This window comes from Amphiura filiformis, chromosome 14 (genome assembly GCF_039555335.1).
Source record: "Amphiura filiformis chromosome 14, Afil_fr2py, whole genome shotgun sequence".
Lineage (NCBI taxonomy): Eukaryota > Metazoa > Echinodermata > Ophiuroidea > Amphilepidida > Amphiuridae > Amphiura > Amphiura filiformis.
This window is the reverse complement of record NC_092641.1, coordinates 43,201,969-43,220,229: the sequence shown is the minus strand read 5'-3', so window position 1 is coordinate 43,220,229 and position 18,261 is coordinate 43,201,969. Positions and strand designations below refer to the sequence as shown.

General features: G+C 38.5%; 2 protein-coding genes across 2 annotated transcripts in view; both read right to left on the bottom strand.

Annotated features, from left to right (window-relative positions):
• Positions 1 to 6,267, bottom strand: part of LOC140170143 (LHFPL tetraspan subfamily member 6 protein-like) — a 33,550-nt gene extending 27,283 nt beyond the window's left edge. Inside the window, exon 1 of the mRNA XM_072193465.1 lies at positions 6,100 to 6,267. Coding sequence (XP_072049566.1) covers positions 6,100 to 6,158 — 59 coding nt within the window. The 5' untranslated portion in view covers positions 6,159 to 6,267. The remainder of the gene's footprint in view (positions 1 to 6,099) is intronic.
• Positions 6,268 to 10,742: 4,475 nt separating this feature from the next.
• On the bottom strand, positions 10,743 to 17,801 carry LOC140169439 (uncharacterized). Its single transcript, XM_072192700.1, has 4 exons — positions 17,742 to 17,801; positions 16,449 to 17,617; positions 15,384 to 16,078; positions 10,743 to 10,822 (listed from the first exon to the last, which is right to left on the bottom strand). Exons 1-4 carry the CDS (start codon positions 17,799 to 17,801, stop codon positions 10,743 to 10,745), a joined length of 2,004 nt encoding a protein of 667 aa, XP_072048801.1.
• Between the last annotated feature and the right edge of the window lie 460 nt (positions 17,802 to 18,261).

The following is an 18,261-nucleotide window of genomic DNA, read 5'->3' as shown; positions in this document are numbered from 1 at the left end:
TTATCATTTGTAATATGTAAAGCCATGATTTCTCGGTGTTAAAAAATTAAAAATCCGTATTACAAATTGGATTCTTTCTGCGATTTTCCGTTTCCCACTATAAGCACTTGAAAAGTTCAATCAAACATGTTTTAAAAGTGTATTAAATGTCTTACCTTTTACTGTAGTATGGCCAGAATCTTGCATCGTAGGCCTAGAATTAATGCTACATGTAGAATGGATTGTTTAATGATTGAATACTGCTAAATAATCACTTTGCTTTGTTGCAAATCAACACAAAAGTTTTTTTGTGGCATTTTCAAATTTCCGTTCAAGCAAACCCCAAATTTTATGAATTGTTCCATTTTTTCCATATCACAGAGAAATCATGGCTTTAGTAAATTACTATATTATATAGCCTGCTCCTTAAACATGAGTTATAAAAATGGTAATTTTGTGCAATCAATTTTGTCACTGCTAAAAATGTAAAAAAAACCCAAACAAACAAGCATTAAAAAACAACAACATTACTTGCTTTATGGGGAACTCTCAGTCTCAGATTATGCAAAACTTTTTGAAAAAAAAAAAAAAAAAAGGTTAGTCTCAAAGCTTGCATCTTGCGCAGCATTTGTAAATCGCGCACATTTGAAAAAAAAGAAATGCAAAAAATTTTTTTATTTCAATTTTTTTAAATAGTTTTTCGGAAAAATCAGACTTTTTTCTCAAGATATACCATAAAAAAGTCGGGAATAATAATAGTTTAAAAAATCGCATTTGTTTTCAAACCACTTGTGAGCTTTGAGACAAACCTCTTTTTTTGGCCTTATTCGTACTTGATATAGTGTGTACAAACTGTACATTTTTAGAAAGGAATATAGCCAAGATAATTTAAACTAAGGCTCTCACCGATTCCCGGGTACCCGAGTTCCCGCCCGTTCATTACCTCTTCATATATTACATATTATAAATGCATGGAAAACCAATGCATAAATAATATGTGATACATGAAGAGGTAAACATAAGTTTGTGGTTTACATATTTAGGAATAACAAACTGTAATTTTTTCGTAATTTTTTCAATTTTTTTTTAATTAACTGTGAATAATCCTAAGAATAGGTCAAGTGGTTCTCCAAAGTCGCCAAAACTTTGAAAAATTTAAAAAAAAAAAAAACCCCATTTTTTTTTTATCTTTTTTTTTTTCAGATTTTTGGTACTGTACCGGATTCCTGCCCAAAAATTCAATCGGTACCGGGTTCACAATTACCCGTTAGTTGAGAGCCCTAATTTAAACACATCAATTTAGTGTAAAAAAAGACTCCCCCTTTTTGGATTTCGCAGCTACGAAAGACCCCCTATATTTGACCAAAATAGAGCTCCGAAAGGCCCTTGATTTTCATAATTTCAGCTCTAAAATACCCCAAAATTGCTCATTCCTCATAATTTCTGGGGATTTTCAACCAAAAATCCAAGAAAGACCCTTGATTTTGACTGTTTGCAGCTCCAAAAGTCCCAAATATTTTTTGTTCGCAGCTCCAAAAGACCCCCTTTTACCGGTACGCTGTCACCTCCCAAAGACCCACCACCTAAAAATTCTGGGGAACATACCCACCAAATTTTTTGATGTGCCCTCCCAGGGTATGCACCCCCCCACCTTAGAACATAATACATCTAGAAAAATGCATCATGTATTAATACAAAATTTTATGGCAAATTATTAAAAATTTATATTTTTGACATTTAACATTCCTTGATGAAAACTTTATAAATCTAATGATATGTGCTTGAAGTATGTCAATCATTTGAAAATGTTGACCTTTTGTATTGAAGATATATACATTTTTTCCCCAAAAGATCATAGATATTTTTAAAATATTCATGCGTCATGTGTTCTGCAATCTGCACACCAAATAATAAGTTTCTAAATATAAAAAATACAAAATTTAATAACATGACCGTTGCCATGGAAACGGAAAAGCATGCCCAGGTTACAAATTTGACAACATGGTAGAAAAGATTCTCCAGACTCTTCTGAACATTTTGGTATATAATTTGTCCATTTGAAATTGAAACATCTGTCCAAAAATGCGAAAAATCCATGTGGCTGGACCCTTTTATACTGATAGATAATCTCACACTTTCACCCTAATATTCAGTGGCATAGCGATTGGGGGGGGCACCGACCATGATTAGGGGGAACTGGGTCTAATTGGGGTGGGGGGCACAAGCTGTTTTTTGCCAATTTTCCTATGGGATTTTCTCAATTTTGCAATCGATTTGGGGGGCACGTGCCCCCATGCCATATGACGCTACGCCACTGCTAATAAGGGGGTACTACATTGTACACCCTACCCAATTTTGTGCCTATTTTTGCAGTTTTCTCCAAAATTATAGTGCATTGGGGACAAGTACACTACAAGATTCCTGGCGACGTAGTACCTCTGCTGCAATGTTACTTCGCGGCTACTACCGCTGCTACTACCGAGTACCCAAACCCTTTGTGGCCGACGTTGGTACTACACCAAAGTAGCAGCGTCGGCCACCATACTGTAGATACCCCCGTAGCAAAGTACTTACATTGATACTCCACCATTCGTCACCTAAGAGTCAACTGCGATGTACCGGTAGGTGACTTATAGGCACACCATGGTCGGGGGTACTTCGTTGGCCCTTCAGCGTAAGTACCTGCACAGTAACCGCATCCATGGTGTACCCATGTGTCAGCAGTGAAGTAGCAGTGAAGGTACTCACCCGCGAGGTACTCCGTCGCCAAAGTCCTTTGATCGTAAAGTTCATTGACTTCAAAGCATGCAGCAGCGCCGTGGTACAACTACGCGGCCGACTGCGCGTTCAACTACGCGTTCAACAAGGCTTGCACACGAACGCGTTGAAGTGGAATTATTAATTTGTTATGATGGATGCAATTGCTTATTGCACAATGCAGTTTTTCCGTGCGCCGGCGACAGTGTTATAATTCCGTTGTTTTTCTTTTGTTTTCTGTTTTATTCTGTTAGGAAAATAACACGGTTTTATGTTTGTTTGATTGTTTACTTGGTTGGTTAGTTAGCTGTTTGCTTTGCTGATGGTTACTCAGCTTGGTTGTTTTCATTTGTAATTTTTATCTTAATTAATTAATTATTTAGTAAGTATTATTTTCCAGAAATGTTTAGAAAAGATTCCATCGTGTATTTTATTAAAGTGTTCATGTTTTTTATTCATTAGCTCATTATTTGCTTTAGTTATTTACTGATTTATTTATTACCTATTTATTTATTGAGTTATTGAGTTATTTATCTAATTATGTACTTGTGAATTTACTTAGTTCTTTACTTATTTCACTATTTATTATTTATTTAGTTGTTTATATACTTATTTATTATCTTCACTTATTTATTTACGTACTCATTTCGATATTTATTTATTTATTTAGTTGCTTATTTATTTACTTGGTTATTTTCTTATTTCCTTGTTTATTTACTTACTCATTTAGTTATTATTTACCTAATTATTTACTTATTTACATAATTAGATGTTTACCTATCTCCTTATTTATTTATTTATTTATTTATTTATTTACTTCTTTGGGTAATTATTTATTTTATAACTTATTTATTTGTTTACCTATTTCCTTATTTATTTACTTACTCCTTTAGTTAGTTTAGTTATTTATTTACTTATTTATTTACTAAGTTGCTTACACATACATTTGTTTATTTACTTATTTATTCACTCATTTACTAATAGGCCTACTTAACTTATCCGCTTAAAAAATGCCCAAAAAACAAATAAGAAACATAAATCAAGAACATATTAATCAATATAAATCAATATGGCAACAGAAATAAATAAGAAATGGCAACCCGCTTGCCTCATTTTCTTGCCAGAGTACCCATGTCGGTACTCAGCTGCAGAGTACCTGGCAGGTGAGTACCAATGTCGGTACTCGGAGTACCTTCAAAGTACCTACACCACAAGGTATTCGCGAGTTGCAGCCGGCTTGCTGGGCCACAAGGGTAGCAGCGCTGCTACTCTCATGAGAATCCCGTAGTGTAAGATAGGAGCAAGGACTACAACTACATGTACTGCACTGGAAATTTGATTTCAGCACAGACAAAATATTTGATCAATAAATCAATAACTACCGTACTTGCTTTGAGTTGCTGAATTTTCAGTACAGTAGTTGTAGTCCTTGCCCCTATAATATACATGTATCTAACTTGTCACCATCCAATGTGTTATACTTTTTCAAAAAAATGCAAAAATAGGCACAAAATTTGTCAAGGGTGTAGTACCCCCTTAAAGCCATATTATAACATTTGCTGAGGAAAACTCCCTCAATTTTTTTTTCAAATTCTGGTTTTTACACGATTGTAATGTACTTTCTAGTCAATAAAGATACTCTGCAAAAATCAAGACTTTAGGTGCTGTAGTTTTGTCAAAATCCGAGATTTTGAATAAAACGATGGAACTGCCGTTTTATTATTACGATGGAAATACTAGTCGAACACGTATGCACAGTATGTACACGGCGTGCGGGATACACATACACACACACCCCGAGGATCGAACCGTATTACAACCGCTGGGAGTAACATTCACGGCGCTAGTAGTAAATTCCTATTTTCTATGCTTTACCTCACTTGTTCGGCTCAAAATTAAAAGGGGACATATATCTGACAGTAAAAGCTAACATTTTATGGAAAATAAATACTATAATTAATCTATTTTTACAGAAATGTTATAATATGGCTTTAAGTCTCCGTTTTTGAAATATCATCATGGTTAGGCCATATTGACAATGGCGAATCAAGAACTCTGTTGTTGTAGTAAAATTATTATGGTCTGTTTGACTTTGAAAAATAGGTTAATATTAAGTTGATAAAGTCAGTTAGGAAATCAGTATGGTTGCACTCGTGTCACAAGTTGTGGGGATATGATACGTGCTTAAATTTAACTTAACAACAGGGTTGTCAACTCTCACGCATTGGGTCACTTTCTCACGTCAAGGTAGTATAATCTCACTCCCAGGTAGTAAATCTCACACAAAACGCTGGAAAATGAGTACAATCTCACGCATCATCCAAATACTAGTAATCCAAAATGTTGCTCCTAATGTTAATTCATGCATATTGATTTTTATGATCTTTGCAGTGGTTGCCCCAGGGTTAGGGGGCAGGGACTAATGCCCAGGATGTACCCGGTAGGGGGGGGCACTCAAATCAAACTTGAAGTCATCCCTGAGCAGAAAAACGCCGAAAAGGGTATAGGGTGTTCTGTGGCCGCGATAAGGGCATCAATTTCAAGCTTTTTGCAAAAAAGGGTAGCGTTGACAAAACTACAGCACCTAAAGTCTTGATTTTTGCAGAGTATCTTTGTTTACTTCGAATTATTACAATCGTGTAAAAACCAGAATTAAAATTATTTTGAGGGCGTTCTCCTCAGCAAATGATATGGCTTTAACTTTAAGTTTAACTAAATAAAATAAAATAAAATAAAATAGACAGTAATAGTGCCATTTCGATGCATAAAAGCTATCAATAACAATTAATATTCATGAGTAGTCATAGTAGTATTGTAATCTCAATCTCAATGTGGTTTCGTCGGTAACGGTGAACTGCTGCAACACATCTAAACCAACGTAATAATAGTAGTCTCCGTATCGGCAGGCTTGATTCGCTTGTAGTTCCAGTAACTGTAACCATACTCTCTATGGTTACAGTGCTCTCTATTAATATCTATTCCACAAATAAGAAACATCACAATATTCTCCTTGTGATGTTTCTGCACTGTGTAGCTGGGTCTACAACATCTCTGAGGTAAAACTGACAAATTTATGCAAGGTATACTTCTTGATGCTTGAAGTTCGGATTTCTTAAACGTACAGTGCATCCCTATGTACCGCTGCAAGACTTCAGGTCCGTAGATGTCATATGTTTATGATAAAGACTGAAGTCTTGCTGGCAAGACTAGATTCGCTTGTACATGTATGGTGGTAAGCATTGGTAAGCTTACTGGTTTAATTATGTCATGCATGCATGATTATGATGATGGATGATGATGACACTGTCACTGATGATGGTGGTGAAGACAAAAAATATCCCCCGAGAAAAATGATATCCCTACCTTTTAACCTCTATGCATCTACGGGCCTTCCACCTTTCCACATCTGTAACAATATGCATAAACACACGGTACAAAACCACAGGCTGGTAATTTCGTATAAAATTGGTGGTAGCACCGGCATCGGCACTAAAATAGTTTTCCGAACTTCCAAAACATTGAAACAGGTGCATGGATCAGAGGTCACTGCCCTCCAATCTAGACGGCGCTGTTAAATTTGTAAAACTTTACAGACTCGGCATCAGGCCACACAAGACAAGATTCTCGTCAAGCATGCAGGAATATGCCGGGGCTATTTTAGGAGAAAAAAGTCACTGCACGTTTTCGAGCTCTTGTGGGGCCAGTTGGGGTGGGTGTTGGAGGCAGGGGCGTAGGTAGCCCCCCCCCCCCCATCACTAAAGGCCAAAAAGGTAGGGAGCAACAAAAAAGAAGAAGAAGAAGAAGAAAAAAAGCGTGTTTTTTATGCTTTTTCGGTTCATATCCGAAATTGGGTTTCTCATCATGCCCGGTGGGTTCAGTTTGTATTTGAAGGTACGACGTATGCCCGGGACGTATGACCGTTCCAGGATTTGAAAATGACCCCTATTTCACGGGGAATCAAGGACATTTGTAGCAATTTTACCCCCTATTTTGCGCGAAATCAAGGAAAATTTGCCCCAAATACCTCCCTATTTTTATCATTTGAGGACGCAATTTCATTTCACCCCCTTATCACAAGGAATCAAGGACATTTTTCCAAAATAAATACCCCTATTTTTACCATTTCAAGGACGCTTTTGAATCCCCCCCCCCCTATTTCACGGGGAAATGAGGACAAATTTTATCGGAAAAAATATCCTATCAATTTTTGTGTGGAACTATTAAAAAACGGACAGAAAAAATACAAAAAACGAAAACTGTAGTGGTAAAACAAGGACAAAAGTCCTAAAAATACACCCTATTTTTCATTTCAAGGACAATTTTGCTCCAAAACACCCCTTATTTGAACAATCGCGAACAATTTTGTCCTCGAAAATTCCGCGGACATTTCTTGAAAAGTACCCCTAATTGGAACCATCATGCGTACACATTGTCAGTGAAGACTGAACCCACCGGGTCATCATGCTTTCTTGGTCAAAAAATTCCAAAAATTTGAGAAATTTTTTTTAAAAAAATCCACTTTTTTTTTAAATCACGCATTTTAGTGACTCATTTTTAAGCGTATTAGGAACGTTCATAACTATATAGGGGAGACGGCGCGGCGGTGCAAAGTGGACCACGGGGCAAAACGAAACACCCCATTAACTTACTAGCATATTCGCTACTTGCACGGTTCCGCCATTTTGCACTAGGCCCTATGTGCGGGAGAGCCTCGAACTGGCAGCATACATGAATGGGAATTGAACTAGTCATAACGTTCTGTGTAAGGTTACATAATTCTTCCTTTCATGTATGCTGCCAGTTCGAGGCTCTCCCCGCACGTAGTGCATAATGGCGGAACCGTGCAAGTAGCGCGAATAGGCCTAGGCCTATGCTGCCCTGCAATCTCCAAGCTCGGGCTTAGAACACGGCTAGGATCCAGCATTGTTTGTGATAGGGTTTAACCCGATAATTAATGATATTATTATCTGCCAAAGTACTGTGCTTGCTGAATTACTTCGATAGTCATACAGACTTGACATTTAATATGGAATTGTTCGCAAAATTCCCAGACTGGTCTGGTAGAGGTCTGCATAAACGGCACGGGCTAAATATTAATTGTGGTGTGTCGGGAGATGGGGAAAAATAATTGTTTGACAGAAAATGTGCTTTCCATTAGCTTACATCATGGCGCTCATAATGTAGTAAATTAGCCTAAAATGGCGGATTTAAGGAGACGGAATTTGAATTTTGTGGGGGTAAAATTTCTGAATTTGAGCAACATTTTTCCGATATTATCAGATTTATTGAGGTTTGAGGCAATTTTATTGAACCTAAATACCAATAAGTGTTCCGCGTCAGAATTGAAACGCACCTGTGCTCTACCAGTTTTGAAAGTGGGAGGAGCTTTAAAAAATATGGCTCTAAAGTGGATGCACTCAGACAATTTGAATGGTCCCCTGGGCCAAATGTTATAAACTTCTTACTGTACACAAAGAAACAGTGCGAGTTCATTGGACAACCAGGAATCCGCACAGTTGTTTTTGAACCATAAGTTTATAACATTTGAATCCAGGGGGCCATTTAAGAGCCCTATTTTTAAGCTCCTCCCCTGTTCAAAAAACTTGGTACATTGTAAGTGTATTTCAGCTGTGATGAATGCCAGTTGCTGACGAAGTTTAAGAAATATCACCTCAAACCCCTTTAAATGTAATTATAACAGAACCACGAGTGCATAAAGTCCGAAATTGTGTCCCCCACAAAGCTCAAATTCAGCCTCCCTAAATCCGCCATTTTAGGCAAATGTGCTACATTATGCGCACCATAATGTTAACATATCGAAAGCACATTTTCTATCAAATAATAATTATTGTACACCATCTCCCGACACACCCCATTAATATTTAGCCCGTCCAGACCAGTCTTGGAACTTTGCGAAAAATATTCCATATTAAATGTCAAGTCTGTATTAATGATAGATGGGTTTAAGTCTACTCTGTGCATGGTAACAGGGGTAGCATACAATTAGCGTACATGATAGTGATGCACGTTGGGAGAGATCTCACTTGGTCGGGGCAAAGTGGATTGGGGCAAAGTGGAACGTGTCCAACAGCTTCCAACGTGGATGGGGCAAAGTGGAACGCCAGAAACAGACCCCACTCAGAACTATGTAATACAATTGTACATAGTATACTGATGTACCAGGAGGTAGGGCCTAAGCGGTGTTGACAATGAAGGCACACCGGAAGGGAGTGCATTTCTGTAACGCCACCTCCATGTTGCACTTTTCCCCTGCCCAAAAAACCTGACAAAGAGGAACGGACTTTTTCAAGCTCACACCATTGAATAAAACTGCGTTTTTTTATAAACTTATTAATGTCATTTGTTAAAATTAAAAACAGGGAAAATATGACACAACATCCAATGGGGGAGTAACACAAGACATATCATCATCATCATCATCAGTCGGCTGCGGAGCAGGCGACTACAAGCTGCCCAGGCTAGCGCTTTTCTTCTTTTTAGGTCTCCAACACTAGAGCCCATCTTGGAACCCAAATACTTAAAGTCTGTGACATGGTTGATGGTACTACCATAGACTTCAAGTGCTGGTTGGGCGTTACAGTTTGCAGTCATATATTCTGTCTTAGGTGCGCTGATGACAAGGCCTAGATCTGCTGCTGCAGTTGCAGTCCTAGTAAGCTGTGACTGGGCCCGGGCTATGGAAGATTCCAGCAGGGCAATATCATCAGCAAAATCCTGGTCATTCAGCATCTTGGCAGGATACCTGCTTGACCGACGTGGGTAGGTAACAATTCCAGCGTCAATTCCAGAAGTTGATTTCATCAGAAGGTAGTCTACCAGGATAATGAACAGGAATGGTGCCAACACATCACCCTGAAGCACTCCAGTTGTTACTTGGAAAGGCTATGAGATACTGCCATCTACCATAACGGCACTATTGGAGTCTTTGTAGAGCACCTGGATGGCATTGACCACAACCTTTGGTATTCCATAATGCCGCAGCACTGAAAAGATGACGGACCTGTTGATGGAGTCGAAGGCTTTTTTGAAGTCCACAAAAGTGACTGTTAAGGGAAGTTGGTACTCCTTGAAGCCTTCCATGATCCTCCTCAAAATGTGTATTTGCTGAGCACAGCTGCGACCCCATCTAAAGCCAGCCTGGTTGCTTCTCAGTAAAGGATCAATGTGGGGTCGGATCCTGTTCAGAAGGATCTTGTTGTACACAGCAAAGTCCAGTTTACAAGACATATAAACAAAGGATCTTGTTGTACACAGCAGTGTCTTGTTTACAAGACATATAAACAAAGTTAAAAACCCGATGTTTCGAAAAGACAAAACTTTTCTTTCTCAAGGGATAAAATAAGAGACCTGCTCTCAATATAGTGGAGACCAGAGTAAAGCCAAGAAAAATATTGGTTTGGCGTTTGCTATTCTGTCATTTGTTAGTTGGAGTCCTATAGGTAAGATTATAAACCTTAAGTTTTACCATGCCTTGCTTTGTAATCCTGTTTGGGCTGGACAAAAAAAATTCGGTCCACTTTGCCCCGGTCTCCCCTACAATTAATTGTGTTCTGACAAGCGAAAGTTAGGTAAAAGAATAACTCCATGTTTGATGATGTCTACCTGAAACAAGTTGAAGTGATCTTGAAATCATTGCGCAACTGAACGCTGGTGATATGGACTCAGCCAATCAGCTATTAAATAGCTGAACAATAGAAAAACACACACGGGTATGGGAATCAAACAGAACAGTCTACAAAGCAGGCTATGCTGTTCTGCACCCACAATCTCACTTATTCTGTCATATTACGACAAAAAGAGAAGTACCTGAAGATTTCAAAGAAGGAGTTGTCATCTCTATCGTACCAAAGAAGGATAATACCGTCTCCTCAAGAGAACTCTCGTGGGATAACACCCAGCACAACTGGAAAAGTCTTTGAGAATGCACTTCTCGCCCGTATGAGACTCATCTTGGAACCAAAAATACAGCCAACTCCAGAGAGGCTTCACTGCAAATACATCTTCTGATGATCTTCACCATGTTCACTGTCTTCTGCACTCGTAATATCAGAATTGCCAAGTGAAGCTAGGGACCACAAGACAACAAGACAAATGTATTCATTGCAACACTGGATGCAAGAAACGTCTTTGATCATTGTTGATGTTGTAAATAAACCACCCTTATCATCAAGCATTGGTATGAAGGTGTGATTCAAAGTGAAATGGAAAGGTGAATTATCTGGCTGTTTCGAACTTTCCAAAGGTGTACAGAATTGGAGCACCAACTTGTGCAGATGATATTGTTTTGGCATCCAACAGTATGATGCTTGATGAGGCATCTACTCGCAAAGAAAAAGATTTATCCTCCATCCTCCATCCACAGAATCGGTAATTCCTGTCAAATCTAAATTCCCTTTCTCCTCTTTGAATGAATTCAATCCGCTGTCTCTAAATGATGACGAAGTGAAAGTGGCAGAGAGTGGTATGCACATTGGAGTTGAGAGAAGCATTCATTTGTCAAATAAATCCGTCGTACAAGCAACACCTTTGACAGACATACGAGCTATAACTATACTCTCATGGGGACTGGTCTACATGGATTGAAAGGTATTAACCCATATACGTGGAAGTTGATACATACATATTTTGCATATGTGGAGCCAGAGCACCTATATGGTCTTGAGACAATGCACCTCACTGAAAGTGAGTGATATTAAACCCTTACATCCTTCCAGAAAAAGATACTCATACAAAATGCCTGACAAAACAGTAGATCATGCTGCAGTTTATTTACTTCTGGGAGCTATGCCAATGAGAGTCAGGATCGAGCTAAAACAACTATCCTGTCCTTGTTCTTGATGACGATCTCCTCCCCTTCTTTGGAAAATAATATTATGAATCTTAATTGGGGAATTAGACCAAGGGGAAAGCAAAGCGAGGTACCAGATTTGGAGTCCCAAGGGAAAAGGGAATGAACGGGAACGGGAATGACTATCACGAAATGAATAAGATGAAACAGAAATTAAGTATAACAATTTATTACGAATTTACATCATCAGACAAGCTGATCAAAATAATATAATGTATGTATTAATATAAAGTCTTACCAGAGTAGAGTTCATCGCATCATAATAAGTATAATTGAATATGATTCACGTGCAAGACATGATGACAATATAATCGTTATCATGTTGACCAATCTAACTAATCATCATGAGCCATCCTGAGCACGTCTGCATAGGTCGCAGGGTTAACAAGGAGTGAAGTCTTTATTAACGCACAAACAAACCATCGCTAACAGTCAGTGCAATTGGTGCACGTATAACGTATATAAAAACGTTCACTTGATGAATAGTTATCATGGCTTACTGCACTATGATCAATATTCAATTATAGAATCAATTATCGTCACAACAGTAATATGGCAGAAAGACAACTATCTATGAAGGATATCTCATCAAAAAGCTGGTTCATAAGTTGCTCAAGTTGTGCGTAAGTTCCTCAACAATCACGACCTTCCAAATGCACGTGACCTGATTATAAATCCTCCATCAAAATCAGCTTGGAGAAGCCTTATCAACTCTGCTGTGCTTCTGAAACGGTTGTAACTTAAATCATTTCCAAGAAGTCATTTTTAGCTAAAGGTGAACACTGATGGCGCTATTTATCTTAAAGATGAAGCCCCGCCTCTGGCCTAAATTGCTAGGGAATTAGTCAAGGTTAAAGTTTATACATGTTAGGGACCGTTCACAAACACTTGTAAGGGGGGGGGGGGGGCTGATGCAAAAAAAATTCATCGCGAAAAGTTTTCGGGGCCCCCTTTACAGACCTCAAAATTTTCAGGCCCCTCCAGCTCCCCTTTTTGACATGAACATTATGGGTCAACCCCATAGAAAAGCATATAAACTCAATTTGTCCAAGAAAATTTGTGGTCATTTTTTCAGGGCCCCCCTTAGGAGGGTCAAAATTTTCAGGACCCCCCTTTTTGCATCAGGGCCCCCTTACAAGTGTTTGTGAACGATCCCTTAATTCTGTTCTGTCTATCATCAATGAAACAGGTGTAGGTCAGTTCTTTTGTGGAAAACTGGCCAAGTGGGGCTTCCTGTTTAAATCTTGTTTTGCATTTTTACAAGGGATAGACAAATGTATAATAGAATTAAAACATCAGTTATGAGAAACGAATAGCAAGGACATTTTCAAAAACTTTTTATCATGAATTGAAAGGATTAAATCGTATTAATTAACTAATTTAAAATTGAAATATATGTAAATAGCGCCCTCAATTTGCACGAAAGTATACAGTTTATAGAATAAAAATGACCACAAAAATGCAGAATAAGTCGATAAAAAACATATCAAAAATCTGTATTAAAAATAGCTAAAATTGTATGTATAATTGCATTAGTGTTACATACCCAGCAAACACAAAACCTTTTCGACATCATTCGCAAAAGGTTATAAAAGGTTGTCAGAAAACGTTTAAATGTCGGGTTGTATAAAGGGTATATTAAGAGTATAAAACGTTTTCATAACCTTAAAAAACATTTTTGATAATCTACTGTTCAGCAAACAAAAATGTTTTACAGAAAACGTTTAAAAGTCGGGTTATATAAAGGGTATAAAAACGTAATAACATTCAAAAACATTCTTGAAAACTTGATACAAAACATTCTAAACAAAATGTTATTTTGGGGTTGAAAAAACATTTTGCGAAAAATGTTTGCGCAAAATATTTTCAATAACGTTTTAAAAACGTTTTCATGACCTTTATATAACCCGACATTTAAATGTTATTAAAAGGTTTTGAAAAAAAAACATCTTGAGAACATTTCTGTGTTTGCTGGGTTCAAATATTTTAACATAATGTTATTTAAGTATTGACACAATATTTGGCAAAAATGTTTGCAAAAATAGTTTACAATAACATTTTTGAAAACATTTAAAAATATTGTTGTAGTGTGTTTTCATACAAATCGTTTTAAAACGTTATCATGACCTTTATATAACCCGACATTTTAATGTTATTAAAACGTTTTTATCTAAACCAAAAGCCAAAATATAACGTTTTTAAAACGTTTTTGTGTTTGCTGGGTACCCCGTCATCATGTTAGCTCCAATTTGATAACAGTAGAAGAAGAACGCTAATGTTTCGTGACCAAATCTTGGAACGAAGGTTTGAAAGTGTTTTTTAGCATGCCTGAAATATTGACATTTTGAAATTTCAAGGCCAAGGCGACAATTTAGATGTTTTAAGTCCTTCAATTGAATTTATCTTGTCAGAAAACATATAACTAGACACTAAAATCGTTGAAATTGGCAATCCTAACCATGCTAACCGTTTTAGTAAAAATGCATTTAGCTGAAAGTGCATTGACTTTTACCACGTTTCTGACAATAGCTTAGTAACCAAAGGTCGCAGATATTGCAAACTATACCTTTTATATTCCTTATGACTAGGGTAGTACTTTGGTAAAAAAATTGGAGATAATTTTAAATTTTGACTCCTGTTTGACCTTAATTGACCCGTGCCAAAATACCTGACACTTTGAAGAGGGCAGCCCAATCCAGATTTGTTCAGTATCGTTTTTTTATACTTTTAGAATGTGACAGCTCTGCGTGCTCCTTTTTTAAATCAACTTTTACAAATGTATCAGATTTCATAAATTATACTGGTATCAATATTGGCCAATTTAGATGTTTTGGTAGCAAATGTGGTATCAAATTAGAGCTAACAAGATTGTATAAATCAAAATCGGCATAAGCAGGTTTAGATTTAATGCGGCTTACATTAGTCCGGCGAGTAGGACCTTTTTTTCTAAGTTACCAGACTATACTCATTTCACACTGTGATCACTATCTCACATGGCGCAAGAAAGACGAATCGCGAAAGTCCAGTGACCGCGCCGCCCGACAAATAGTGGATTTGTGTGGTTAATCTTCTTGAGCGATCAGAGTCAGAGCATAGTTGGTAACTAAGAAAAAAACAGGGTCACTCGTCGGACTAGTTTACATAAGTGAGAACTATCTTTTTTTGTTGTGTTTATATCGATATTCAATGCTCTGCGTGCTAGCCGTAGGCTTCAAAATAAAAATTCCAAGTTTTTAGATTTTTTCTCAAAATATCAAGAACTATGTTGTGACGATAATTCAGTCAATAATTGATTATTGATCATAGTGCAGATAACCATTCATCAAGTGAACGTTTTTTATATCCGTTTCTGTGCATCACTTGCACTGAGTGAAGCAAGGATTTGTTTCTCCGTTAATAAAGTCTTCACTCCTTGCTAGCCCTGCGACTGATGCAGACCTACTCAACTTTGGTTCATGATGAATAGTTAGACTGGTAACATGATGACGATTATAATGTCATCATGTCTTGCACGTGAAACATATTCAATTATATATTTGTGTATATTCTCAGTCATCCAGGTAAATAAAATATCAAGTTGATTTAATTAAAATCTAGTCAACTGGACTTACTATTTATTGACTGGCGACGTTTCACATCCTATCCTGGATGCTTCCTCAAGCCGTCTGATTTTTCGGCGGCGATTGGTCAGTGACCCGTGACGGGGTCACAGAACTGAGACGTCGAGGGATCTTTTGGATTGCAGAACTGTAGGCCCCCGCCAAGTTGTGGCGTAGACCTCCTCCTCTGTTCAGCGATGGCTCCTCCCGCTTCACATAAACAGCCTCTTTCACACCTCTTTCAAACCACCGCGATTCTCTGTCCAATATGACAACGTCCTTGTTATCAAATGTGTGGTTGGTACTATTGAGGTGCGAATATACAGCCGAGTCTCCACAACCGGAGCTTGCTCTTCTATGCTGGTACATGCGCTTAGCCAGCGGTTGCTTGGTTTCCCCTATATACAAGTCCTTGCACCCATTGTCTGTACATGGGATCGCGTAGACAAGATTATTTTGTTTGTCTTTCGGGACTTTGTCCTTAGGGTGAACAAGTTTTTGCCTCAGTGTGTTGGTGGGCTTAAAGGAGACAGGGATTTGGTATCCTCTAAAAATTCTACGAATTTTCTCGGAGAGCTCTGACACATAGGGGATGGTGACGTTGTGTCGTCGTTTCTCTTCCCCTGCTGTTGCAGTATGTGAAGCGTCGTCCTTTGTTGGCGATTTTGGCTTATGAAGCGCTTTCTCAAATGTCCATTTGCGGTATCCACAAGCACCAAGTGCAGATTTCAAATGCTTGTGTTCCTTGGTCTTGGCGTCTTCATTCGATGAAATAGTGTCCGCACGATGGAATAGCGTTTTGATAACCCCTAGTTTATGGACTAATGGGTGGTGAGAGTCAAATAGGAGATATTGGTCCGTGTGAGTGTCTTTTCTGTACACAGAAGTGATCAGTTCACCATTACTTTGGATACTGACGAGGCAATCCAGAAACGCGAGTTTTCCGTCCTTCGGTTCCTCCTGCGTAAACTTGATGTGTTGGTTCACGTTGTTGATGTGCTCAAAAATGGAACAAGCTGATCTTCCTTGATCTTTACCCAGGTATCATCCACGTAACGGTACCAATGCGATGGCGCTGTACCCGTATACGACTCCAAGGCTCGGCGTTCAAAGCGTTCCATAAATAAGTTCACAACTATCGGAGAAACCGGGGAACCCATGGCACATCCATGGCGTTGTCTGTAGAAGTTTCCATTGTATACAAAATATGTAGTGTTCAAACAAAGTTCTAACAATGAACACACTTGATCAGGATTAAGCTTTGTTCTTTCGCTTTAGTGTTGTCGTTGATCAGAAACTCCTTCACAACATCAACGGCTTCATCCGGTGGAACACATGTGAAGAGGGCAGACACGTCGTATGATGTAATAGTCTCCCCTTCTTCCAACTGAATGTCCTTGATTTTATCAACAAAGTCTTTGGAATTAACGATGTGGTGTTGCGACTTACCGACTAATGGACCGATTATGTATGCTAGGTGTTTAGCAACATTGTAGGTAACAGAGTCTATGCTGCTTACGATCGGTCGTAAGGGGGCGTGCTGTTTGTGGATCTTTGGTAGCCCGTAGAATTTAGGAACCGACTCCCCCGGGTATAATTTGTAATACAAGGGTCTGTCAATAACCTCCGATTTCTCAAGCTGCTGTAGACAATCGATCACTTTCTTTTTATATCCACTGGTCGGGTCCCTTTTGAGGAGTTCATAGGTCTTAGAATCACTCAATAATTCACTCACTTTCTTGTCATAATCAACCTTATCCAACACAACGGTACACCTGCCTTTGTCAGCTGGTAAGATAAAGATGTCCTTATCCTTTCCAAGCGAATTAACAGCCTCCTGTTGCTCTTTATTCAGGTTAGAGTTCGGAACCTTAGCGTTAACTAAACACGATGATATTTTTGTTCTCAACTCGTCCGCTGTCGATGTATCCAAATTGTTGTGTTTAATGGCTGACTCTGTTGCTGTTATTAATTCCACATGGGGGATGCGATCCGGCGCTACCGAATAATTCAAGCCCTTCGCGAGTACATCTCTCTCCACAACACTGAGCGGTCTACTAGATAGGTTCTTTACCCATCTATCTTTTAAATCACTATCTGGATGTAATCCATCATTATTTCTCCAGTTCTTGTCCAAGTCAGACCTCGACCGCCGTGCAGACGGTGCAGAATTCTGCAGCCTTGCGTATTTATTTTGCTGTCTCTCTTTCGATTTCTGGTGTTGTGTCAATTGCGACTGCGCCGTGAACTGTGACACACGATCATGAACATCACCTGGTAACCGGCCACGCAAATTATCAGAAATCTCACTCACTTTATTTTTCAAGACATTGATCGTAAAATTCGTCTGGCGAACACGTTCGTTTAATAAATCCTTTTGAGCTTTGGCTATGATTTTCTCAGCCTTGTATCCCTTTTACGAGAGGTTTAATCCATAAACTGCGGGGTGTTACGTTTGAATGCAGGCAACGCAAATTGAACCGTAGATGATTTCTATAGTCCGCTAGTTTCCTCGACGTTTTCTCAAAGTTCCTCACCGAATTTAGGCAATCCTTGCCAAATTGGTTACCGATATATTTGTGTATATTCTCAGTCATCCAGGTAAATAAAATATCAAGTTGATTTAATTAAAATCTAGTCAACTGGACTTACTATTTATTGACTGGCGACGTTTCACAGAGAATCGCGGTGGTTTGAAAGAGGTGTGAAAGAGGCTGTTTATGTGAAGCGGGAGGAGCCATCGCTGAACAGAGGAGGAGGTCTACGCCACAACTTGGCGGGGGCCTACAGTTCTGCAATCCAAAAGATCCCTCGACGTCTCAGTTCTGTGACCCCGTCACGGGTCACTGACCAATCGCCGCCGAAAAATCAGACGGCTTGAGGAAGCATCCAGGATAGGATGTGAAACGTCGCCAGTCAATAAATAGTAAGTCCAGTTGACTAGATTTTAATTAAATCAACTTGATATATTCAATTATACTTATTGCGACGTAACTCTATTATTAAACGTAATTTCTGTTTCATCTTGTTCATTTAGAGATAGTCATTCCCGTTTCC